This window comes from Choloepus didactylus, chromosome 1 (genome assembly GCF_015220235.1).
Source record: "Choloepus didactylus isolate mChoDid1 chromosome 1, mChoDid1.pri, whole genome shotgun sequence".
Taxonomy (NCBI): Eukaryota; Metazoa; Chordata; class Mammalia; order Pilosa; family Megalonychidae; genus Choloepus; species Choloepus didactylus.
The window spans coordinates 94,983,179-95,009,488 of record NC_051307.1 but is presented as its reverse complement, the minus strand read 5'-3'; the positions used below and the strand labels follow the sequence as shown (position 1 = coordinate 95,009,488).

Below are 26,310 nucleotides of genomic sequence, written 5' to 3'. Positions count from 1 at the left end.
GGGAACCAATGATTGTTTACTTAGGACGGAATATATGATGTGTGAACAAAACCATCTTAAAAAATGGGCTGATGAAAAAACCTTGAGGGCACTATATTGAGTGAAATAAGACAGACACATAAGGACAAATATTGAACGGTCTCACTGATATGAACTAATTATAATATGTAAACTCATAAACATGAAATACAAGTTACCAGGATATAGAACAAGGCTAAAGAATGGGGAGCGGTTGCTTATTATGAGCAGAATGTTCAACTAGGGTGTACTTAAATGTTTGAAAATGGACAGAGGTGATGGTAGCATGTTGTGAGAATAACTAACAGTGCTGAATGGTGCGTGAAGGTGGTGAAAGGGTAAGCTCAGAGTCACATAAGTCACCAGAAGGAAAGTTGCAGGTTAAAAGATGGGAAGGGTATAAACAGTGAATCTTGTGGTGGACAATGTCTGTAATTAACTGTACAAATATTAGAAATCCCTCTCATGAACTAGAACAAATGTATGACATGGTAACTAGAAGGTAATAATAGAGGGGCATACAGGAAAAAAATATATACCTATTGCAAACTATATACCATAGTTAATAATATTTTTTTTTTAAATTCAGTTTTATTGAAATACATTCACACACCATACAATCATCCATGGTATACAATCAACTGTCCACAGTATGATCACACAGTTATGCGTTCACCACCACAATCTATCTCTGAACATTTTCCTTACATCATAAAGAACCAGAACAAGAATAAAAAATAAAAGTGAAAAAAGAACACTCAAATCATCCCCCCATCCCACCCCATTTGTCCTTTAGTTTTTATCCCCATTTTTCTACTCATCCATACACTAGATAAAGGGAGTGTGATCCGCAAGGTCTTCACAATCACACTGTCACCCCTTGTAATCTACATTATCATATCATCGTCTTTAGGAGTCCAAACTGCCGGGTTGGAGTTTGGTAGTATTTTAACATTCTTTCATCAACAGTAACAAATGTACTATACCAAAACTATGAATCAATAATGGAGGAGGGGTGGTTAGGGGTATGTAAAGATTGGAGTTTCCTTTTTTTGTCTTTATTTCTTTCCCGGAGTAATGAAAATGTTCTACAAATAGAAAAAAGAAAATTAATTGTGGTGATGGATGCACAGCTATATGATGGTACTATGGGCAACTGATTGTACACTTTGGAACTTTGGATAGTTGTATGGTATGCGAACAATCTCAATAAAAATAAAAAAAATTAAAAAAAAGATCTTAAGCGGGGGGGAAAGTATGATCATCAGTATGCTGTTTATAAGAGACTCATCTTAGGACACAGCAATACAAAGAGACTGAAAGTGAAAGGACGGAAAAAAATATTCCATGCAAGCTGCAGCCAAAAGAAAGCAGGGGTAGCAATACTAGTATTAGACAAAATAGGTTTTATTTTTTTTTTTTATTTTTTATTTTTTTTAACTTTCAGCAAATTTTATTAGGCTGATGATAAATCTATTATTAAATGTGTTTTTTTTTTAATTCAGTTTTATTGAAATATATTCACAAACCATACAGTCATCCATGGTATACAATCAACTGTTCACAGTATGATCATATAGTTATGCATTCATCACCTCAATCTATTTCTGAACATTTTCCTTACATCAGAAAGAATCAGAATAAGAATAAAAAATAAAAGTGAAAAGAGAATACCCAAACCATCCCCCCATCCCACCCTATTTGTCATTTAGTTTTTACTCCCATTTTTCTACTGATTTTTTTTCAATTTTTTAACTTTGTTTATCAAAAAATTAAAAACAAACAGGCAAACAACAACCAAAAAAACCCCACAACATTTCAAACAAAGCAATGGATTAAGGAAAACAAATAACCTAAAATAACTATTTTGCTTCCAATATGTTCCTACCATACCCCAAGAAAATTAATAAACCATGTCCAAACAGAGGAGTAAGAAAAACAAATAATCTAAAATAACTACATTGCTTCCAACATGTTCCTACCATACCCCAAGAAAATTAACAACCCCTAAGAAAACAAAGGAATAAGAGAAAAAAAAAAAAAAAAAACTAAAATAACTCTATTGCTTCCAACATGATCTTACTATATCCAAGAAAGTTTACAAACCATAATCATTCCTGAGCATTCCCATAACATTGAGATTACCCTCCATAGTTTATCTGTTCTTATTAGATTATCATTCCCCCTCCACTAATTGGTATCTCTAGGTCCCCTACATTCTACAGTATAAAACATTGTACATTTTTCACAGAATTCACATTAGTGGTAACATAAAATATCTCTCTTTTTGTGCCTGGCTTATTTTGCTCAGCAAGACAAAATAGGTTTTAAATGCAAAGATGTCATAAGAGACAAAGAAGGACACTATATAGTAATAAAAGGGACAATTCACCAAGAAGAAATAAGAATCATAAATGTTTATGCACCCAATTCAGGTGCTCCAAAGTACAAGAGACAAACACTGGCAGAACTGAAGAAGCAATAGATGTTTCTACAATAATAGTGGGAGACTTCAATATACCACTCTCTTCTATAGATAGAACAACCAGATAGAGGACCAATAAAGAAATTAAGAACTTAAACAATATGATAAATGAGTTAGGCTTAACAGACATACATAGATCGCTACATCCCAAATTACCAGTATATACATTCTTCTCTAGCGCTCATAGAATGTTCTGCAGGATAGACCCTATGCTGGGGCATAAAATAAGCCCTGATAAATTTTAAAAGATTCAAATATTTCAAAGCACATTCTCTGACCATAATGGAATACAACTAGAACTTAATAAACAACAAAGAACCAAAACATACACAAATATGTGGAGGTTAAACAACACACTCCTAAACAATCAGTAGGTCAAAGAAGAAATTGCAATAGCAATAGGTAAATATCTAGAGACAAATGAAAACAAGAACACAATATATCAAAACCTATGGGATGCAGCAAAGGTGGTGCTGAGGGGAATTTTATAACTCTAAATACATACATTAAACAGAAAGAAAGAGCTAAAATAAAAGACATAAATGAAAACTGAAGAAGCTAGAGGATGATCAGCAAACTAACCCTAAAGCAAGTAGAAGAAAAGAGATAACAAGGAATAAGGCAGAAATAAATGATATGGAGAAAAAAAAAAACAATAGAGAGAATAAATAAAACCAAAAGTTGATTCTTTTAGAAGATCAACAAGATTGACAAAGCCTTAGCTAGAGTGACAAACTCAAAAAGAGAGAAGACCCAAATAAACAAAATCAGAATTGAGAGGGGCATTACTGTGGATCATGAAGAAATTTAAAAAATCAAAAGAGGATACTATGAACAGTTGTAAAGCAGCAAACTACACAATTAGAGGAAATGGACAATGTCCTGGAAACATATGAATAACCTAGACTAGCCTGAGAAGAAACAAGACCTCAACAAACCAATCACAAGTAAAGAGAGATCCAATCAGTCATCATAGCTTCCTACAAGTAAAAAACGAGGGCCACTCCCCTCTACGTGGGATCAGACACCCAGGGGAGTGAATCTCCCTGGCAACGTGGAATATGGCTCCCGGGGAGGAATGTAGACTTGGCATCGTGAGACGGAGAACATCTTCTTGACCAAAAGGGGGATGTGAAAGGAAATGAAATAAGCTTCAGTGGCAGAGAGATTCCAAAACGAGCCGAGAGGTCACTCTGGTGGGCACTCTTACGCACACTTTAGACAACCCTTTTTAGGTTCTAAAGAATTGGGGTAGCTGGTGGTGGATACCTGAAACTATCAAACTACAACCCAGAACCCATGAATCTCGAAGACAGTTGTATAAAAATGTAGCTTATGAGGGGTGACAATGGGATTGGGAAAGCCATAAGGACCACACTCCACTTTGTCTAGTTTATGGATGGATGAGTAGAAAAATAGGGGAAGGAAACAAACAGACAAAGGTACCCAGTGTTCTTTTTTACTTCAATTGCTCTTTTTCACTCTAATTATTATTCTTGTTATTTTTGTGTGTGTGCTAATGAAGGTGTCAGGGATTGATTTAGGTGATGAATGTACAACTATGTAATGGTACTGTAAACAATCGAAAGTACGATTTGTTTTGTATGACTGCGTGGTATGTGAATATATCTGAATAAAATGAAGATAAAAAAAAAAAAAACAAAAAAACAAGGGCCAGATGACTTCACTTTACCAAAGTTTCCAAAAAGAACTGACACCATTCCTGCTCACAACTTATAAAAAATTGAAGAAAAAGGAACACTACCTAACTCATTTTACAAAGCTAACATCACTCTAATACCAAACCAGATAAAGATACTACAAGAAAGGCATACTACAGGCCAATCTCCCTAATGAATATACGTGCAAAAATTCTCAAGAAAATACATGCAAATTGAATCCAAAAACACATTAAAAAAATCATACACCACAACCAAGTGGGGTTCATTCTAGGCATGCCAGGGTGGTTCAACATAAGAAAATCAATTAATGCAATACAACACATTAGCAACACAAAAGAGAAAAATTAAAGGATCATCTCAATAGATGCCGGAAACGCATTTGACAAAATTCACCATCCTTTTTTGATAAATTCCCTTCAAGGTAGGAATTGAAGGAAATTTCCTCAATAAGATAAAGGGCATATATGAAAAACCCATAGCCAGCAAGGTACTCAATGGTGAGAGACTGAAAGTCTTTCCCCTAAGATTGGGAATAAGACAAGTATACTCGCTGTCACCACTATTATTCACCATTGTGCCAGAAGTTCTATCCAGAGCAATCAGTAAGACAAAGAAATAAAAAGCATTCAAATTGGAAGGGAAGAAGTAAAACTGTCATAATTTGCAGACGATATCATCACATATTTGGAAAATCCTGAGAAATCGATGATAAAGCTACTTGAGCTAAGAAACAAATTCAGCAAAGTGGTGGGATACGAGATCAATACCCAAAAGTCAGTAATGTTCCTACACACTAGGAATGACCTAACTGAAGAGACACTCAAGAAAAAAATTCCATTCACAATAGCAACCAAAAAAATCAAGTATCTAGGAATAAACTTAACCAAGGATGTAAAAGACCTCTACACAGAAAATTACAAAACTTCACCTAAATAAATCAAAGGAGACTGAAACAGGTGTAAAGATATTCTGTGTTCATAGATAGGAAGGCTAAATGTTGTTAAGATACCAATTCTACCCAAACTGATCTACAGATTCAACACAATCCCAATCAACATCCCAATAACCTACTTTGCAGATTTGGAAAAGCTAGTTATCAAATTTATTTGGAAGGGAAAGGGGCCTCAAATTGCCAAAAACATTCTAAAAACAAAGAAGGAAATGGAAGGACTTACACCTCCTGACTTTAAAGCCTACTATAACGTCACGGTAGTCAAAATAGCGTAGTACTGGCACAAAGATAGACACATTGATCAATGGAATAGCATGGAGCGTTCAGTAATAGACCCCCAGATCTATGGTTCACTGATTTTTTATAAGGTCCCAAATCCACTGACCTGGGACAGAACAGTCTCTTCAACAAATTGGGTTGGGAGAACTGGATATCCATGTCCAAATAATGAAAGTGGACCCCTACCCTCACACCCTATAGAAAAATTAACTCAAAGTGGATCAAAGACCTCAATATAAGAGACAGTACCAAAAAACTCCTAGAACATAATGTAGGGAAGCATCTTCAAGACCTAGTATTAGGAGGTAGCTTGTTAGACTTTACACACAAAGCACAAGCAATGAAAGAAAAAATAGATAAATGGGAACTCCTCAAAATCAAAGCTTCTGTACCTCAAAGGACTTTGTCAAAAAGGTAAAGAGGCAGCCAACCCAATGGGAGAAAATATTTGGAAACCATATATATGCTAAGAGACTGATATCCAGCACATATAAAGAAATCCTACAACTCAACAAGAATAGCACAAATAGCCCAATTATAAAACGGGCAAAAGATATGAAAAGACGTTTTTCAGAAGAGGAAAGACAAATGACTACAGAACACATGAAAAAATGTTCATCTTCACTAGCTATTAGGAAAATGCAAATCAAGACCACAATGAGATATCATCTCACACCAAAAGAATGGCAGCCATCAAACAAACAGGAAACTACAATGCTGGAGAGGATGTGGAGAAATTAGAACTCTTATTCATTGCAGGTGGGAATGCATAATGGTACAACTGCTACGGAAGACAGTTCGGAGGTTTCTCAGAAAACTAGATAACAACTGACCCTACAATCTGGCAATTTCACTTCTCAGTATATACCCAGAAAATCTGAAAGCAGTGAGATGAACAGACATTTGCACACTGATGTTCATAGTGACATTGTTCACAATTGCCAAGAGGTAGAAACAACCCAAGTGTCCCTCAACAGACGAATGGATAAACAAAATGTGGTGTATACATACGATATAATACTATATAGCAGTAAGAAGGAACAGAGGTCCTGAAACATATGACTACGTGGTTGAACCTTGAAGACACAATGCTCAGTGAAATAAGTCAGACTCAAAAGGAGAGCTACTGTATGTTGTCACTAATATGAACTCCATGAATAATGTAAAATCAGTGTCTTATAATGTAGAATATAGTGGAACTAGAGATAGTCAGAAGCTAGTGAAGGGGGCATGATTACTTAATATGTAAAGACACGTTAATGAGAGTGAACTTAAAGGTATGGGAATAGACAGAGGTGATGATAGTTTGTCAATAGGATTATTAGGTATCAGTGCTGTTTTGAAGACGAACATGATTGAAAGGTCTTGTTTAAAGATAATGTACCTCATAAGTGTTTGCATAATCTACTTCTAAGGTATTACACTGGTACAAAGAGTTAACAACAAAATGGTATATGGGAAAAATACATATTGCATATTATAGACCATATTTAATAGGAATACCTTACCAGCACCACACTAATACTAGGGATAAATAACTAAGAGCTAAGAGCTTTGTGGTGTTTTGGGTCATAATAATTGTTTAAGATTGAGAGTGATGATGATTGTACAACTAAGTGAAGATAATGTGAGACACTGCTTTTTTATCTTGAAAAGAATATAAGTTACATGAAGTTAGGAGCCCCCTACTTAATAAGTCAAGCCCTTGATCTTGAGGCCTGGTCCAGTGAAACCTACAGGTGTAAAGGGGAGGCTAAGCCTAAGACTGACCTTCAGAAAATCTCTTTTGTTGTTCAGATGTGGCCTTTCTCTCTCTCTAAGCCCAACTCCACAAATAAATTCATTACCCTCCCCGCAACATGTGTCATGACTCCCAGGGGAGTGCATCTCCCTAGCGACATGGGACACAACTCCCAGGAATGAGCCTAGCCCTGGCATCAAGGGATTGAGAACGCCTTTTTGACCAAAAGGCGGAAAAGAAAGGTAACAAAATAAGGTTTCAGTGGCTAAGAGATTTCAAATAGAGTCAAGAAGCTATCCTGGAGGTTACTATTCTGCAAGCTCCAGCTCAATACTCCAGATGCCCACAGTATGCCAAGCCCTAATCAACAGTAGTTCCAAAAATACTAAAGAACACCTAGGTCCCTATCTGAGACTCTATAAAAGTTTCACTCACGAAGTTTACTTTTCAGACACTTATATCCCCCAGAGTGTTCCTATGCCAAGTAAGTCCCAAAACCCTGAGGCAACAGCTTCTCCAAGAACATCAACCAGATTCAGCCTCCTTCCCCGTAATTCGACACTCCTTTTCAATATGAACAAGTTACACTGGTCAATGTCCAGGTATCCCTGAAGAGTGAGACAGTGATCAAACGAGAGAGAGGGGTAGCAACCGACAAGTTAGGATTTAACAAAGGATTACGAATATTGAATCTTTATATAAGTAATTTTTTTAAGTCTCTAGGGTACTAGAATAGCTAGAATGAAATAACTGACATGGTGGAACTATAATACAAAACATGCTTTGAAATTTGCTCTATAGTTACTTTTAAATTATACTTTGAAAGTTATCACACTTCTGTATATATGTTATATTTCACAAGAAGGAAAAAATTGAAATTGTGGAACTGTAACTTATAACATTCTTTGAAATTTGCACTATAACTACTTGTTAAATCATACTTTGAAAGTTATCACCTTTCAGTGTATATGATATACTTCACAATAAGGAAAAAGCTGAAATAGTAGAACTGTAACCCATAACATTCTTTGAAATGTGCTCTCTACTTGTTAAATCATAGTTTGAATGTTATCACTTTTCTGTATATATATTTCACAATAAAAAAATGTAAATAAAATAAAATAAAATAAAATAAATTAAACAGCTTTTTAAAACTAAAAAAAAAAAACCATATAGATACCTGGGCCTCACCTCCAGTAAGTCTGTGGTGGGTCTAAGAATTTGCATTTCTAATAAGTTCCCAGATGATGTTGATACTGCTAGTCCAGGGACCACACTTTGAGGACCACTGTCTTAATTGGTAAGTGTCCTTTAATCTCATGAGGATTTACAATTAAATGTAGAGGTAATGAAAGTAAATTCAACCCATGGAATTAACACTTTTGTGTTAAAAATAATCTGTATGCATTTAAATTCAAACTTTCTGATGATTAAGAGAAATTGACACAATAGAGATTAGCTTCATGATTCTAATTTTAAATGCATAACAGATTTGTGATTCTACATGGAAAGCTGTAAGACACTATGCCCACAATCAATACTGGGATGTTCAGGAGAAACTGAGATTAATTATATTTATATGTCTAACTTATTAAATTTATAAGAGTTTTATAAAATACTTGTTGATATCAAAGGTCTCCCAGTCATGTATCTGAGTGCTCAGATGGAAACATTAATACATTAGATTTACAAACAGCAGTTTAAATACGTAACTGATCTCTTATGGGAATTTAGAGGTTAAGGAATTTAGTTTGTATTTGACCTGAGTATCAAAGATTAATCCAAGAAAAAGTGAAGATGAATGCTACCATACTAGATTTTTTTCAAGAGTAAGACTTTCAACTGAATTTAAAAGTTTAAATAGTCCCCATTGAGCACCTTCCCACCAAAAGAAATCTTCCAAGATATAAAAAAAATACACCCAACCTGAAACAAACACGCAGGAAAACACTGGCACTGTAACTTTCTTATACAGAGGTGAATTAATAGACTAGAACTTATGCCCAACTGTAACACATGACCAAGCCAAAATCTAACACTTTTTAAAATCTGAGGAACATCAAATAACTACATAAAGTTAAAAAAAAACAAAAACAAAAAACTCTCCTTATAACAGACAATACTCTCCTGCAGAGTAAGTTTTCACTTACTTTGTCTGGAACTGCATCCATTATCAGCTCACCATACATATTAATGACCTGTAGAAAGTCAATTCAGAACACCCCAATCAGAATGAATAACATATGACTACTAACAGCAATCAAACTTTTTGTATCCTGAGGTTAATGAATAAGACATTTCAGTAAGGAATAAAGAATCCTTGACTCCAAAAGATAACCATGAGGCCAAACTTGAGGTTATTAATTATATATTATAATCTAACATCCTCTACAACTTTTCCACACTAAGAACCTACAATGTACTAACCTGGTCATTCAGCCAATTCTGACCATCCAGGGTCGCCAGATCATCCATATCTAGCATGTGCTTGTTGTAGAAGATGCGGAAGTTACATTTTTGATGTTTGGCCCGATAGTTCGTGATTTCTCTATTGATAAATGGTTTTCTGAAACAAAGTTTTTAGGAAAAAAGGTTAAAAAATGAACTCTACTCAATTTATTGCTAACTATCCTTTTTTTCAATCAAGAGAAAAGTCATATATGCCATCAATTTTATTTTTAAGAGCTTAAATTTATCATCACTGACAAACCTATTAGAAAAGTCTTCATTAAAGACATCTTTTAATCTTCCAAGAACATCTTTTTCACTCAGTGGGACCAAACTACCATACTTCTTCATAATCTCATCTAGGAACCCTTAAAATAAAAGAAGAAAAATTAAGATGGAAAAACAAACCATTATCAGCAAAGTTATTCTCCCAACACTTAAACTATACACAATACTTAATGCTTAACACACTTTATATTACAGTATTACATTACACTATGAAGAAATCTTTTAAATTTTATCTTTTGTAGAAAAATAAAAGGGATTAGGCCCTCAGCATCCCAATATAGAGAGAAATATTGTGAGGCATTGGATCTTTAAGCTATTGATGATTTGCTAGAGAGGGAATGGATAGCTAAAAATAAAGACTGGTATCTTTCTGTAGCTTAACCTAGGAGAATAAGCTGATCTCCTAAGAATTGAAATCTAAAGGGTTTAATCACATGGTTAAATATATCTATCCTTTTGGTAACTGAAGGAATAAGGAACAATTTTATTACAAATCAGAGGGGATTAATTGGTGATATTATTGTCACTTTTTTTATTTGGAAAAGGTGTATAATTTAATCTCATAGCAAGGGACAAATTCTAACTCATTTTTATATAATTCAATACTACAATTACGCTCATGACACTGAATAACCCTATGAGGTGAACTTAATTGGATAACAGAACTAGTGAGGCATATTTTAAGATGGGAAATAGAATAAAGGATTACTTCTTGGCCAGAATATAGATAGCTTTCAGGTATGTTTAAGTAATATGTATATGTATTTTAATGGCTTCCAGGAGGACCCACTGAAGAAACATAATGAAAAATGCCCTAGGAAATAAAACCAGCCAGGACATTATTTCTTAAGTAAATGTGGAGGCAAGGCTTAGGGGCTCACAAACACACAAACTTGATTTAGGCTACCCAATGATGTGAAATGAGAAGAGCAACATCCTGGCTAACCAGTCTGATAGTTAAGTCTGTTAAGACAGAGGGAAAAAAAGACTTTTTGCCATTTATTTTACTAACTTCAAGGATGGCCTCGACTATGCATAGGTACAATATAGGACAGGAAGGATCACAACAGTTGAATACCAAGTATGGAGGGAGGAACAGAGAAGTAAAAAACATACTTTTCTGCCTGTTGATCTCCCACCAGAGAGGATTCCAATTTGAGAGACTTAAGACAAGAATGAAGGTCAGGGTAATGTAAACCAGGAAAGAGTTGCTTGCTTATGCCTGGTTCTGGTCTAGACTTTGGGCGTACAGAAGACAGGAAGATATTCCCACATTCTGATTTAGCTCATCAAGGGAAGAGAGAAAGATTTGGGGCTTCTAAGCTATGAGTAGAGTATGTATTTGCCTATAGTGTTTACTTCATATTTCATATGAAGGTACGAAATATCTAAGAATAAACTTTAGGAATGTACAAAACCTAAGTGAAAAACACTACAAAATCTTACTAAGGGATGTAAGTCAGTAATGGAGTGGTTCTTTCCTTTCAGACAGGAAAGCTCAATATTGTAATGAGAATTTTCCCTAAATTAATCTATAAATGTAATGCAATACCAAGCAAAGCTGTACTTTTTTTTTAATTGACAAAATAAACCCCAAATTATCTTGGGACAAAAATGTGAGAAATTCCTAGAAAAATTTTAAAAGGATTAAAGTGGAGATGTGAATAAGGGGCAGAAAAGAGAGGGAAGAGGGCCCAGTCCCACCAAATTATAAAACTAACTAAAGGAGGTCAGCGGCGCTGCTGGGGGGCAGGTGGCTCCAGCCCCGGGACTGGCTGGGGCTCCCGGACGCCTGGGGCTTCCACACCCTGCAGCAGGCCCGGGGCAAGGCGCGCAGGACGAGTATCAGCCGAGCAACATCAAACGCAAGCATAAGCCCGGCTGGCTCCGACTCCCGGGAAGCCGGCCAGCACCCAGGTCATCCTCTGCCGCATGCACAAGGGCCGCAAGTCGCTGAGCCATTGAGACGCGCGACGCTGCGGAGGGACCTCCGTTAGAGCGTTCCCCTTGCCCCGCAGCTTTTGGCAGGAAGCTGGGGAACGGGGACAATTCAGACATGAGTGCCCCCAAACTATAGTGTCGGCCCATGGGGACGAGATTTGGGGTGGGACTGGAAGGGAGCAAAAGGTCTTTTCGCTTTTGAATTAGGCAGAATTTCTAACATAGACAACGTCCCCAGACTAGAACAGTGAATCCCAAGGTACCCAGTACAGGGCCCCTGACCACCGCCAGCCATCACTCATCCCGACCCTCCTGTGTTATTCTGAAACGGATTTCAGGCATCGTTTCATCTGTAAATATGTCACAATGCATCTCTCGAAGATTACTCTAAAACGTTACTTCAAGACATCACACCTAAAAAATTAGCAATAATTCCTTAGTATCAAGTGTCTAATAAATGCCCCCCTCAAAAAAAACCTAACTAAAGGAATTTAAGCAGAATAGTGCTAGCATAGAAATAGAGAAACCAAGTCCATAAAAAGACCCAATAACAGGTGCCATTTCATATCCAGGGAGCAAAGAATGAATTATTCAAAATAGTATTAAAACCATTAAATATTTTATTCACAGCTGGAATTCATTTTGGTGTAAAGAATGAGGTAGGGATCCATCATTAATTTTTTCCAAACAGCCAAATGCAAAAACAGGACAGTAATAATGCTAGAAAAAAAAGAGTTGAATATTTTTGTAAACTCGAATTGAGATGTTTATAGATGTTCTTGTTTTTTTACTAATACACGACTGCAAACATTTAAAAATAAAGTGGCAGTCTCTCCATAATTCCAAGGCTAAATTCCAGGAATGTTCTTTTGAACTTTTATGCCCTTATGAACATGTATTTCTTAAACATAAAAGTGGCATGCTATATTCAAGCTGCCTTTTTCCATTCAATAGATCATGGACATTTTTTTCTTAAGTCAATTCAAAACAATCTAGCAGTCCATTAATTTGGTAGGCCATATTTTAACCAATCTCCTACTGATGACCATTTAAGTTGTTAATTTTTAGCTCTGTAATGATGTCACAAATTAAGAATCCTTGATATACCCTTGTCCCTTTGTTTCCATAGGATATACTTGCTAAAAGTCAAATTTCTGGATCAAAGGGCATGCACATCTAAAATTCCTAAATTTCATTTATGACTTTTGCTATATACAAGATTTTAATGTTTATGGAGTCAAATTTGTATATTTTTATTGCTATGATTAAACATGTCTTATCAAAATTAGATTATACAAATGGTTTCCTGTATTTGTTCTTTTAAAAAATATCCTGATAGTAAGATCATGTTGGAAGCAACAGAGTTATTTTAGGTTTTTTTTTCTCTTATTCCTTTGTTTTCTTAGGGGTTGTTAATTTTCTTGGGGTATGGTAGGAACATGTTGGAAGCAATGTAGTTATTTTAGATTATTTGTTTTTCTTACTCCTCTGTTTGGACATGGTTTATTAATTTTCTTGGGGTATGGTAGGAACATATTGGAAGCAAAGTAATTATTTTAGGTTATTTGTTTTCCTTAATCCATTGCTTTGTTTGAAATGTTGTGGGGTTTTTTTGGTTGTTGTTTGCCTGTTTGTTTTTAATTTTTTGATAAACAAAGTTAAAAAATTGAAAAAAAATCAGTAGAAAAATGGGAGTAAAAACTAAATGACAGATAGGGTGGGATGGGGGGATGGTTTGGGTATTCTCTTTTCACTTTTATTTTTTATTCTTATTCTGATTCTTTCTGATGTAAGGAAAATGTTCAGAAATAGATTGTGGTGATGAACGCATAACTATATGATCATACTGTGAACAGTTGATTGTATACCATGGATGACTGTATGGTTTGTGAATATATTTCAATAAAACTGAATTAAAAAAAAAATATCCTGATATATAATTCACAAACCACAACTCTCAGCCTCCTAAAGGGTGCAATTCAGTGGCTTTCAGTATGTTAAAAGAATTATGTAACCATCCCCACAATCTACTTCTTTAATATATGCATTATCCCCAGAAGAAACTCTACTTATCAGCAGTCACAACCCAATCCCCCTCCCTCCAGATCCTGGCAAACACTAATTACTTTCTGTCTCTACAAATTTGCCTATTCTGTACATTTCACATAAATGGCATCAAGATAGATGGCTTTTATGTCAGGCTTCTTTCACTTAGCATGTTTTCAATGCTAAGCACATATCAATTGTAGCCCATATCAGTACTTCATTCCTTTTTACAGTCAAATAATATTCCATTGTATGGATATATATTTTATTTATCTATTAATCAGTTGATGGACATTTAGGTTGTTTCCACTTTTTGGCTATTATGAATAATGCTGCAGGGAATATTCATTTACAAGTTTTTGTGTCTGTATTTGTTTCCAACCAGTTAAAATTTTAATTCATATGGAACATATTGTGACATAGGAATCTATTCCTTTTCTTTCCAAAACAGACAGCTAAACTGTCCGAGTTATTTCTCTTTATCCTGAATGTGTTCTTTTACTACACAAAATTTAGTGTGCGTGTGTGTGTTTGCATACGCATGCCTGTGTTTTTTTATCTTGATTGGCACTTACTGAGCCTTTCTAATTTGAAGATGCATACCTTTCTTCAATTGTGGAAAATATCTTATTTCTTCAGTTTCCTTTCCATTCTCTCCTGGTACAACTATCAGATGGAGGTTAGAACTCCTAGCTCTTCTTTGAGGTGAAACAAAAACTTAAAGACACTTGCAAAGAAAAAGAGTAAAGGAGTGCAGAATCCTAAATTTTCACATACTTTCTCAAATCTTTTACAGTTGTCTGTAAATATCTAACTCAGCATTAGGAGTTTTTTTGCAGCAATTCACTACCATCATTACAAAGCATTCAACTTGGTTTTCAAGAGAGTAACTTTCTTTTTATATTCACATCTCATCAGTTTATGTAATATTTAATAAAACTGTGAAATTAGAATAAGTAAATTTCCCATAAGTATAGCTGACTCTTGATAAATACACAAATCAACTGAAAGGAGCATAATGTACAGTTGTATTAGAGAACAGCCAGCATTCAGCATACCATGGAACTTAATATTCACTAATACTGTAGAAGTCAATTAAGGGAGTGTCTACTGTACTGAATGTCCTATAATGACTCCTATTCTTATTGTTCTATTCACCCTGCTTACTCAGTTAGTTCTACCATTTGTTGAATTTGTCTTTCTCATTGTGTGACTTTCTCAGATGTCTGATGATAAATTATGGGCTCATCTCTTTTGGGGTAACTTGCTGGAGGGTGGGGGAGAGCTGGAATGGGCAGTATTTATTGCTTTGTCTTAAACTATTTTCAGTGGGAATGGGGATGCTAAGGACCCCAGCAACAGTTCTGGAAATGTATGTTCTTCACTCTTGCCAGCTATTACAAGTAATGGGGAGTGGACACACAACACTGTCAAGTTTTTTCCCACCAATTTCCTGTTTTTAGAATTTTGGCTTGATAGCAGGTATTGTCATTGCTGATATGTGGCACAGGCAGGGAGGGATGCTTTCATTGAGATTCCCCAACTACTCAGGTTTTTACTATGGGCCCTCCTTTCACCCCCACTTCCATCACCTCCAGAAATGGTATACCTTCAGTGTTGTACCATTTCCCTGCACTAATCTTCCTTCTGCCACTGGGGCTCCCCTCCAGACCATCCTTCTACTTTCTGCCTTGTGGCAGTTCTCAGTTTCTATCCATCAAAACTCTTCATCTTGTGTTTGAGTATGGATATAGATCTGTGTTTTTAATATATTTTTAAATAATTTCTATGGATTTATTAGGAAGAAGAGAGTCATGTGCTTAATTCATCTTCTCTAACCAGGAACTGCTATTGGTTTCTGCCAGGTATTCTTTACAAAGTGAAGAAGTTTCCTTTATTCCTAGTTTTCTAAGACATTTAAACACAAAGGGAAGTTGAACTTTATTAACAGGCTCTTCAGCACTTGTTGAGATGCATGATTTTTCTCCTTTAGGTTATTAAAATAATGGATTGCGTCAGAGATCACTAAATGTGAATTCAGTAAGAAATGCTACTTCTCAGGCCATGCTGTAGTTTTACTGTATGCCACACTCAATTGATCAATCACATTTGGAAATGTTATGTCTGTACTTGTAAGTTAATTGGTGTTTGTGGGTAACTGCTAACTTTTTCAGGTTTAAGTATCATGGTTCTGTTCACCTCATAGTAACTTGGGAAATTTGTCTTTGTTAGGACAGTACTGACAACAGAAATATTTTTTAAAAAGGTTTACTAGAACTCTGTTCCTTATTCTTCTTGGGGAAGAACTTCTTAGACATACTCAAAGGTTGGGAAAAAAAGTTGTTTGGAATTTTTTAAAAAGCAAGAAGTAGTCCTCCCAGCACCCCAGAAAAAGCCATCTATAGCAATTTGATATGTCTGTCCAGATACGTCCTATAAAATTGCATGAACACATGTATATACATATACTCATCATGCATGTGCATATATATATACATATATATATATATATATATGTATATATATATTGACAAAATGGCATCATTCTGTTTTGTTATTTGCTTTTTTCACTTTATATAGGCATATTTTAGGATCAAAATATAGATCAAATTTATTCTTCAACACTATTGCTTGGATGTACAATGTATATTTCAATGGAGACACCCGTTTTGGATGTTTCCAGTTTTTTACTAACATTAAAAATTCTACAATCAATGCCTCTGTACAAATATATTTGTATATTTTATATCTTGGATAAATTCTAAGAAGGGGAATGGGTCAAAGACCAATACTGCCACATTCCACATTGTCTTCCAAAAATGTTTATACCAATTTACTACATGGGTTATATTTTGACAAGGAAAGACTTTTAAAGCATGACATAAAAATTAGAAACCATAAAGTAAAAGATAAATTTTACTCTGTAAGAACTGAAATTTTCTATTAAAAATATCTTAGTCTGAACACTGAATGCTTCCATCTTTTGGAAAAGAAAAAAGTCTTATGACATTTACAATTAATAATTAATTCACTATCTTTAAAACTAGAATGATTCTGTAAAGATAGGAATCTATATCCTGTTGGTTACTACAATCTTAGAAACTAGTACAGTGGCTGGAACATAGGAGTTTCTCATATATTAAATGAATAAATAAAATTAAGAAAATAGGCAAAGGAAAACCACACACACACACACAATGGCATGTTGGAACTTAGATTTAAAAACAAAAATTAAAACAAAGAACTCTCATGCAATCTATAACACTGGCAAAGTTTAACAAGTATAAACTGGTTCAACTTGTTGGAGGGTGATTTTAACAATTCTCTTAAAATTTTACGCATCAGTAATCTTTCACCAGCAATTCCACTACTATGAATTTAACTTATAGAAACAACTGTGCGCATCTGAAGAAATAATTTCATGGCACCACTGTTTATAGAAGGAAGTAACAGAAGAAACACAAGCGTCCATTAGTTGAGAATTAATTATATAAGTTATGGAACATCTATGTAATATAGCAATATATAAAAGGCTTCAAGAAGAATGTCTAAGTGCTAAAAAGGAAATCCATGTGTGGAAGGCAAATAATAGGGCTCTTCTAGAAAGGATAATGGACAGCAAGTGTAGGCTGGAAGTTGGGGGAGAATAAAGGAAGAATGCATACCAGAAAGGCAGATTGACAGCTGTTCATCATCCACTGGAGATGCTTTTTGATTGTTCTTCCCACCTCCCACTTCATTTTCTAGTTTGAGTCCACTGCACATCAGGGGAGCTTCCAGTGGACTTTTACAGTAAGGGTGGTCCAGCAACTTAGAACTAAGAATGTTCTGCTTGAGAGATCCATCCTCCTGCATCTGGTATGAGCTTTCATTTTGAACAGTCTCTTCAGACATGGGCCCATGTACACTGCCCACAGAATTATCTGCCCCAGACACTGAAAGTTTACCTTTGTCATCATCAGCAGTACTTGTCTGATTTTCATGACCCAGAGTCATAATTTCTCTTTCAGTTTCCAAGAGGTACATGTTACTAGAATGATGTTCTGGTAAGGGGATGTCATGAATCAGCTCTGTACACTCCCACTTAGGAATGGAACAGGGTGACCGGTCCCAGGTGTATGTGGCACTGCCATTCTGCTGGTCAGGGAATGCTTCACCTAAACTAAGCTCCTTGCCCAAGAAAGGACTTCCTCTAGTGCAGCCATCAGGCATATGAGAGTTCTTTCCCTTCACCACAGCCTTACTGTCCATATCTGGGAAGTACGGTTGATGCTGACAAGAAGGGTCTTTAGGTTCTGGGGAAGGGAATGGGCCGAAACTACCACCCTCACAGTTCTCCCTAAGTGTCTCTTGATGGTCCCCAGTGACCTTCTGCACCCAGCTTCGCTGGACTTTTTTTAGCTTGCAAACTTTGCTTTTTGTTCTGAAGTGCTGGGATCTGAAGATCCTGTACCGAAATCTAATCATAGATAATTTCTCATACATCATAAGAGGAGATACTTTTATTCTTCTATGTTGGTTAAGTTGGAACTTTTTGGGAATCAGGGGTCCCTCATTTCTGTGGTGCTCCAACCCTTGGTAGCAGCCATAACAAAAGCGCTTTCTTTTATGGTTGTTCAAGGTGACCACAATTGTGCTGCTCTCACCTGGACTTTGGCTCTCCCCATTGAACTTCATGGGAAAGTGAGAAGCTTGCAGTTCTGTCCTGGGTCTGTGGCCACTGGCCTGACCTAAAACCCTATTTGCTGGTAAGACAGCAACTGCCTTCAACAGACTTTCCTCTCCACAGTATTTATGGTCAGAGTTCTTTGCTGTTGATAGCAGCTTTTCTGCTTGGAGCTTCACAAGAGTCCTTGAGGAAGAAATGAAGTGTTTACTGTCCTTTCTTTTCACTTTAGAGGACAAAGGACTAACATTTTGAGCAGCGACATTGGATTTGGTCTCAGCAAAAAGAGATTCATCCTGGATCCACGTTTTCTGGATTTGAAGGGCCTTCTTTCTGCACTGGAAATACCTCAACTGCTTGCTCCAAGTAATTGGTCTTCCCAGCTTAGCTTTCAAAATGCACAAATATTGATGAAAGTAGAACTTCTTAAAGCCTCCAAACCCAGTATTCCATTTCTCAGAAAAGGCTAAGTGGATTCCTTTCCTCCATAGAATTTTCCTCTGTTTTTTCATTTTTCTGATGCATAATGAGATCTGGTTGTAGCTGTAAAGAACAGAAAGAAAAATCGTATCTCAATCCTACAAATAAAAGAGAAAGTCATATTCAGAGCACAAGGTAAAAAAATGAAAAAAAGGATATATATATTTCAATTTAGCCTGTCAGATACATTGAAAAAGATTTTCTTCCCAATGAAAATTGGGAAGGAGGGAAGACAACTCTAATAATAAGACCCCATTTGCTGTCTCTGCCTCTCACTGAAATATGTTCCAAGGTTTCATCTCCCAGTATGCAGCCAGTTTTTGAGGGAGTACACAAAGCAGGCAGTCAGAAGAGAATTTCTAAGTGTTGGTCTTGATTCACATTAGCTAAGTGACTTACGCACATCCCTAAATTAAAAGGACAGGTATTCTTGCTCTGTATAGTCATCCACTGGTAGATACTCAATAAATGCATGCCATATCAGTATCTCAAGAAGAGGAAACCAGCCTTCTCTTTGCCAGTCAGTCAAAGACTTGCTGAGTGCCCATAATAGGACATGTCTCTATCAGGTGCTCTCACCTAGTTATGGCTGTGGCTTTCAAATGAATATGAGATAAAAGAACCAACACAAAAAAAGAAGAAAGAAAAGAAAAAAAAAGAACCAATGCAAGCATATACTATGAACTTCAGGAACACACTGATGGGAAATGGTAGATGGGAATGACTGACAAACATGATTTCCCATCAGAATTTAACAAGATCTAATATTACTGAAGGTTCTTTAGCATAGAAAGAAAAGCATCAGCCACTGTAGGTGCAGTGGAATAAATAAAAGATTACAAATCAGAACACCAATATTCTACTTTTAGCTTGCTATCAACTAGCACAGAAAAGATGTATTACATTTCTGTGCATCAGTTTACTCCCCTGCAAAAGAAAAAAGAAAAAAAAAGAGAACTCAGATCCCTCTCCAAATCTCATTAAAATGACAGAAATCAAATTTTTGAAAAGGCAAAAGCCCTCAAGGACAAAGACAACAAAAGAGGAAACAACAGCAATAAAATTTTTGAAAGAAGAAAGCACATGAATGACTTTGAATACACTTAACAGGCCAAAAAAGCCGAAATCTAAATCAGCAGAAGGGGAAGTCAAGAAGCAAGTTACCAGACCTCAGAAAGGCTCAGTATGTGGAGGAACAAGTGTCTATGAAGATCAGGGTGTGGTTGCAGCTGAAAAAGGAAGAACTTGTTGAAAGTCTGAGTAAGAATCAGTTAACCCCTAGATCCCTTTACCTATCCTGGCGGAAAGCAAAGTTTCACTTTCTGGGGAGGATGAACCAGAATAGTTAGGTACACAATGCACAGCTGAGGGCAATACAATAGCTGAGGGCAGGGGTACAACAGAAGGATAAATAAGTCTGCATACTGAATTTCCTTCCTGACCCCTTACCTCACTCAACTCCCAGAACACCGGAAGCCAGGCTTATACCCCCAGGCAAGATACCTGTCCTTGGGGGAACAGATCATTCAAAGAGAAAAGACCAATAGATACTGACATTTATTGATCTCTTAACTAAACAGGTCTGAGCAATTACTCTACCAAAGTTTAAGCAATTAGAACTCAGATCCTCCCCTAACTCCCTAGAGCAGGGAACTATCCTTCTCACCCAAGACAGCAGGCTTACGCTTCAGAAAGGAAGGTCTCCACTCAGGGAGATCTCAGGCACAGTTTGAAGATGGTATTATATATTGAATGTTGAGAACCCCAACACTCTTTTCCCATACACCAGAACTGTGGCAGACCGTCTTATCCAAGAGACTAGATTATTCTCCTGTGGAGAATCTGATTAGCCTATAAGAAAATACAGGTAAAGATACGGATATTGCCCACAAAACGTTGCAGCATAGCCCACAATGCACCCCAAAGTTGGCAAGTCCCATCAGGGGCTCAGAGTTTCCAAGAAGCTTTTCAGTGGTCATTGTTAAAAAGGACTGGACAACCAAGAATCACCAGACATTCAGGAATGAAAAGCAGAGGCCAAAACAAACAGAAATAAGCAAAAATTATGTGTGGAAAAGTCAACTTTAAAAAATTAACATATGCTCAAAGAGAGAAAATATAACATTCACAGGGAAAAAAAAAGAACAGGATGCTATTTTTTTTTTTAAAAAAGGAACAGCTCAAAAAAGGAGCCTTGGAAATTAAAAATGAAAGTAGAAATGAAAAACTCAACAGAAAGCTTGGAAGTTTAAAGCATGATAAAGTCAAAAGACAACTGACAACTCTTAAATTGAGGGACAAAAGATAAAAAACCTGATGGAAAAATGGGGAAAAAGACATAAAATGATAATTCACAAAGATATTTAAATGGCCCTTAAACAAAAAGAAAAGTTGTTCAACTTTATTCATAAGAAAATTGGCAAAAATTATGAAAACAATTATGCTGGCAGAGAAATAGGCACTTTCATCATTGCTGGTAGGAATACAAATTGATACAATCCTTTTGGAGGGGAATTTGGTAATTTCTAACAAAACTACAAAAGTATTTACCTTTTAACCCAGCACCCTCACTTGTAGGAATTTATACCTCCAATAATAATGAAAGTACATACATACAAGGTTATTCATCATAACATTGTTTATAACTGCAAAATATGTAAATAACCTAAATGCCCTTACGTAGGAAAGTGGCTGAATAAACTGTGGTCCATTCACACAACAAATGCAGCTGTAAAGACAATCTCTGTGAACTAACATAGAGTGATTTTCCGTATACAGTGTATTGTCAAGTGAAAACAGCAAAGTGCAAATGAGTAGGTATGCCACTGAGGCAGTTTAGTCAACTGTATAGTTAGAAGGAACAGTCTTCACAAGACCACCCTCACTTTCGACACCAACTGCAAGTTCCAGGCAATTCCCAAAATCACCCTCAAGTTCAATAATTAGCTAAGAAGACAGAACTCACTGAAAGCTGTTATACTCATGGTTACATGAGTATAACATTACAGCTAAAGGATACTGATTAAAACCAGTCAAGGGAAGAAATGCATAGGGCGAAGTCAAGAAGTACCAAATCAGAGCTTCCAATTGTCCTCACACTGTGGAGTCAAGAGAGTGTTACTCTCCCAGTATCACTGGGTGTGCCAGTTTGAATGTATTATGTCCCCCGAACGCCATTATCTTTGATGTAATCTTGTATAGGTAGACGTTATCAGGGTTGATCAGACTGTAATTCTTTGATTGCTTCTATGGAATGTGCCCCACCCAGCTGTGGGTGATGACTCTGATTGGATAATTTCCATGGAGGTGTTGCTCCACCCATCCAGGGTGGGTTTAAGTTGATCAGTGGAGCTATATAAATTAGCTGACTTAAAGAGAAGGAACTCAGTGCAGCTGTGAGTGACATCTGACGAGGAGCTACAACCAAGAGGGACCCTTTGAAGAATGCACTGGAACTGAGAGAGGAGCTTCAGCTTACAGAGACATTTTGGAGACAGCCTTTGAAAGCAGACTTTTGCTCTGGAGAAGCTAAGAGAGGACAAATGCCCCAAGAGCAACTGAGAGTGATATTTTGGAGAGAAGCTGAAGCCTAGAGAGGAACATCCTGGGAGAAAGCCATTTTGAAACCAGAACTTTGGAGCAGATGCCAGCCACGTGCCTTCCCAGTTAACAGAGGTTTTCCGGACGCCACTGGCCATCCTCCAGTGAAGGTACCTGATTACTGATGTGTTACCTTGGACATTTTATGGCCTTAAGACTGTAACTGTGTAGCCAAATAAGCCCCCTTTTTATAAAAGCCAATCCATCTCTGGTGTTTTGCATTCTGCAGCATTAGCAAACTGGAACACTGGGTGACAGTATACACGGAATACTGCCAACCAGGAATACCAGAGCTTGGTGTCCACAGTTTTTATTGGGACTCAATCACATAGCCACTGATAATCCACTTGGTTTATATCAATCTCCATCCCTTCCAGAGGTTGACTGATACCAAAGTCCCTACCCTAAATCACACTGTTGATCTTTCTGGCATGGCCAGCACCTGCCATAAGTCACATTGCTAGACTATCTGTTGACCTAAGGCCCCCTGTAAACAAAGACACTCCTATCAGGCATGACATTCCAAGGGCTTAGAAATTACCTCTCAGAAGCTGAACACAAAGGTCATACCTTTTTTGGGGCGAGGTTAAGTTCTTTACATACCTTTCATATAAGAAAAAAAGGAAAACATACATGTATCTGCCCATTTGCTCAAAACAAAATAAAATGAAAACGTGGAGAATAAACGAAAAATAGTAAGATTAGTTATCTACTAGAGCACGTTAAGTGGGATGAAGTCAAAAGAATGGGGGAGTAGGAACAGTGCAGAAGGGGAAGTGACACTTCTCTGAATATGTCTTTTTGAAAGTTCTGATTTTTAGAACAATGTTAATGTTTCACATACTTAAAACAAAAATAATTAAAATAAACTAGGATATGGGAAAAACTCAAAATGATACACAAACAATAACAAATGAAACTAGTTGCACTATAAATGAGTAACATAACCACACTGAAGGGATTGGAGAAGAAAAAAAGTAGCCAAAGTAACTTTGGAAAATAATATTTTGACTGTATACTGTAAAGCTAAAGACAAAAGGACTATTTACAAATACTGAACAATAGTAAATTTGTTTTTCACAGAGTTACGAGTTAATTCTGAAGCTACTTGATAAGTATTATAAAATTGAGCAAATCAGTAAATATGTTGTAGATAATTAGAGCCAGGTTTCTCACTGTTGCAGAAAGAGGTTACTATTAATGAATGAGAAAAAGTGAGAATGAACCCTGTGGTGTCATAATGAAATCAGAGGTATCAATATGAACTCATGGCATTTAATATATATATACAGACAAAGAAATAGATATAAAAGTGCACATACACATATTTTATAGCTTTGGCTGCTGAAAGGGTCTGGAAGCAATACCATCCCAGGAGCAACAAGCACCCCTAATGCCCAGATCTTGTTTTCTAAATATTAGCTTCCACAAAAAAGAACCTGGGCTCCTTAGAGAAATGGTTGATTCCAGGGCTGGGGCAGAGAAAGTACAAGATAAGCCTGGAACATCTTTGTGCTGCCAGGAAGTAAACAAGTGTTCAAAAAATGATGATAGCATGTCAAAACTATACAGAAGCCAACCTGAAGGGGCTCCCAATGGTCAACAAAAACTTCAAGCAACTAAATATATGATGATACTAACCCAAGAATAAAAGAAACACCCTTGAATCCATAGTAATATAAATAAATTAAATAGGGAGAAGGGAGAACTCTTCCCTACAGACAATTTCAAATTTAAAAATATAGATGAAATGATAAAAAAGAATCATCACAATGTGGCAATCATTCTATATTAGTTTCCTAAGGCTGCTATACAAAGTATCATACACTAGACAGCTAATTAAAACAACAGAAATCTACTGCCTCAGTTCTAGGGGCCAGAAGTGTGAAATCATGGTATCCGCAGGGCCATGTTCCCTCTGAAACCTGTATAAGAGACTCCTTCCTTGCTTCTCCCTAGCTTCTGGTGGTTTGCAGGTAATCCTTGGTGTTCCCTGGCTTGCAGCTGCAGCTTTTCAATCTCTGTCACTGTCGTCCTCTGTCTCTGTCATCACATGGCATTTTCCTGTATGTCCATCTATGTCTCTTCCCCCCATTCAAGTCTGGCCTCATCTTAAGTAATCATATCTTTAAAGACCCTATTTCCAAATAAGGTCACATTCACAGGACCAGGGGTTAGAACTTGAACATTTTTTTTGGAGGGGGACACAATTCAGCCTCTCAGAAATAAATGATTCAGGTAAAAATTATTAATGGATACTAAAATTTGTGGGTGAAAGTACAATGAGAAATGAGATACTTAAAACTTTTAAAGTACTTAAAATTACAAAGAAAAGTAATTTTTCACTGGGAAAATTTTTGGCAACATTCATTACCTTAGCCAGGTGATCCAGGTTAACATCATCAGTAAGGAGACATATGGACATCATGTGCCTCCTGATATCGCACAGCATCACTTCTGTGGTATTCTTGCAGAAAATGTACAACCTGAATTTAATCGTGAGGAAACAGACAACCCAAATTGAAATAACTGGCCAATATTCTTCAAAAGTGCCAATCAAGGTCATAAAAGACAAAGACAGATTCAGGGCCAGGACTCGGGCAAGATGGCGACAGAGAGAGGAGTGGAAGCTAAGTAGTCCCCCTGGAACAACTACAAAACAACAGAAACAACTAGTAAATAATCCAGAATAACTCTGGGGGGACAAACGAGACCATCCACTCATCATACACCAACCTGAATTGGGAGGAATGCCCGAGAACACAGCATAAAATCTGTAAGTAAAACCTGCGGAACCAGGTCGGGAGACCCCCTCCCCCACAGCCCGAGCTGCAGAGCCTCGTGGTTCCACAGAGAAGCTCTCTCCCAGCAAGCGAATACAGCTCAGCTGAGCTCCAACTGCCGTTTTAAGTAGCAAGTGTGAACTGCTCACTACAGGTACGCATCCGCAAAAAACAGAGGTTTTGGGTGACGACTGACCTGGGAGAGCCGGAGGGTGGCCTTGGACTGGGTCTGAAGGGGACTATCTGTTTCTTTTTTGGCTCAGTGGAGAAAGCCCCAGTCATTTTCAGTTTCCAGGGCTGTGACTCTGGGAAGGGCGGAGACAGCACAAGCAGAGAGAGAGACCACTGAAATGCTAATGACCCCCACCTGAGGGGTCTGTCTTCTCTAGGAGGAAAGGGGTGGGGCCCTTTCCATTCAGAACCAGACCCCAGAGCCTGGGGGAACACGGCCACACCTCCTCACACCAGTCAAGAATTACAGGCTAACAGGCGTCACCTGCTGGGCAGAAAAGCACAGTGACCTGAGGCATCAAAGGGTGGAGCAATTTTCTAAGACACACCTGCAGGGAAACCAGATACTGAATATTTCTTCCCTCTGGGACCTGAGCCTGTTCTGGTCTGGGAAAACCTGATTTGGATATCCAAGGAAACCATGCCTAGACAACAGAAAATTACAACCTACACTAAGAAAAACAAAGTTATGGCCCAGTCAAAGGAACAAACGTACACTTCAACTGAGATACAGGAATTTAAACAACTAATGCTAAATCAATTTAAAAAGTTTAGAGAAGATATTGCAAAAGAGATAGAGGCTGTAAAGGAAGCACTGGACATGTATACGGCAGAAATCAAAAGTTCAAAAAACCTACTAGTAGAATCTATGGAAATGAAAGGCACAACA

The 26,310-nt window shown here is 36.9% G+C and overlaps 1 protein-coding gene and 1 pseudogene across 6 annotated transcripts in view; one reads left to right on the top strand and one right to left on the bottom strand.

Moving 5' to 3' along the window:
• SENP5 (SUMO specific peptidase 5) overlaps positions 1–26,310 on the bottom strand; it is a 91,730-nt gene that overhangs the window by 48,976 nt on the left and 16,444 nt on the right. For 3 of the 6 annotated variants that reach the window (XM_037837743.1, XM_037837735.1, XM_037837736.1), the window contains exons 2-6: positions 25,001–25,112; positions 17,546–19,089; positions 9,868–9,973; positions 9,585–9,723; positions 9,308–9,355 (exon numbers count right to left, since the gene is read on the bottom strand). In XM_037837743.1, the coding sequence (XP_037693671.1) occupies positions 9,308–9,355; positions 9,585–9,723; positions 9,868–9,973; positions 17,546–19,089; positions 25,001–25,029 (1,866 nt within the window). In that variant the 5' untranslated portion in view covers positions 25,030–25,112. Of the gene's footprint in view, positions 1–9,307; positions 9,356–9,584; positions 9,724–9,867; positions 9,974–17,545; positions 19,090–25,000; positions 25,113–25,605; positions 25,625–26,310 lie in introns of those variants that run through there. The other 3 variants (XM_037837747.1, XM_037837750.1, XM_037837739.1) reach the window with 2 other exon arrangements.
• On the top strand, positions 10,513–11,858 carry LOC119509832 (annotated as a pseudogene).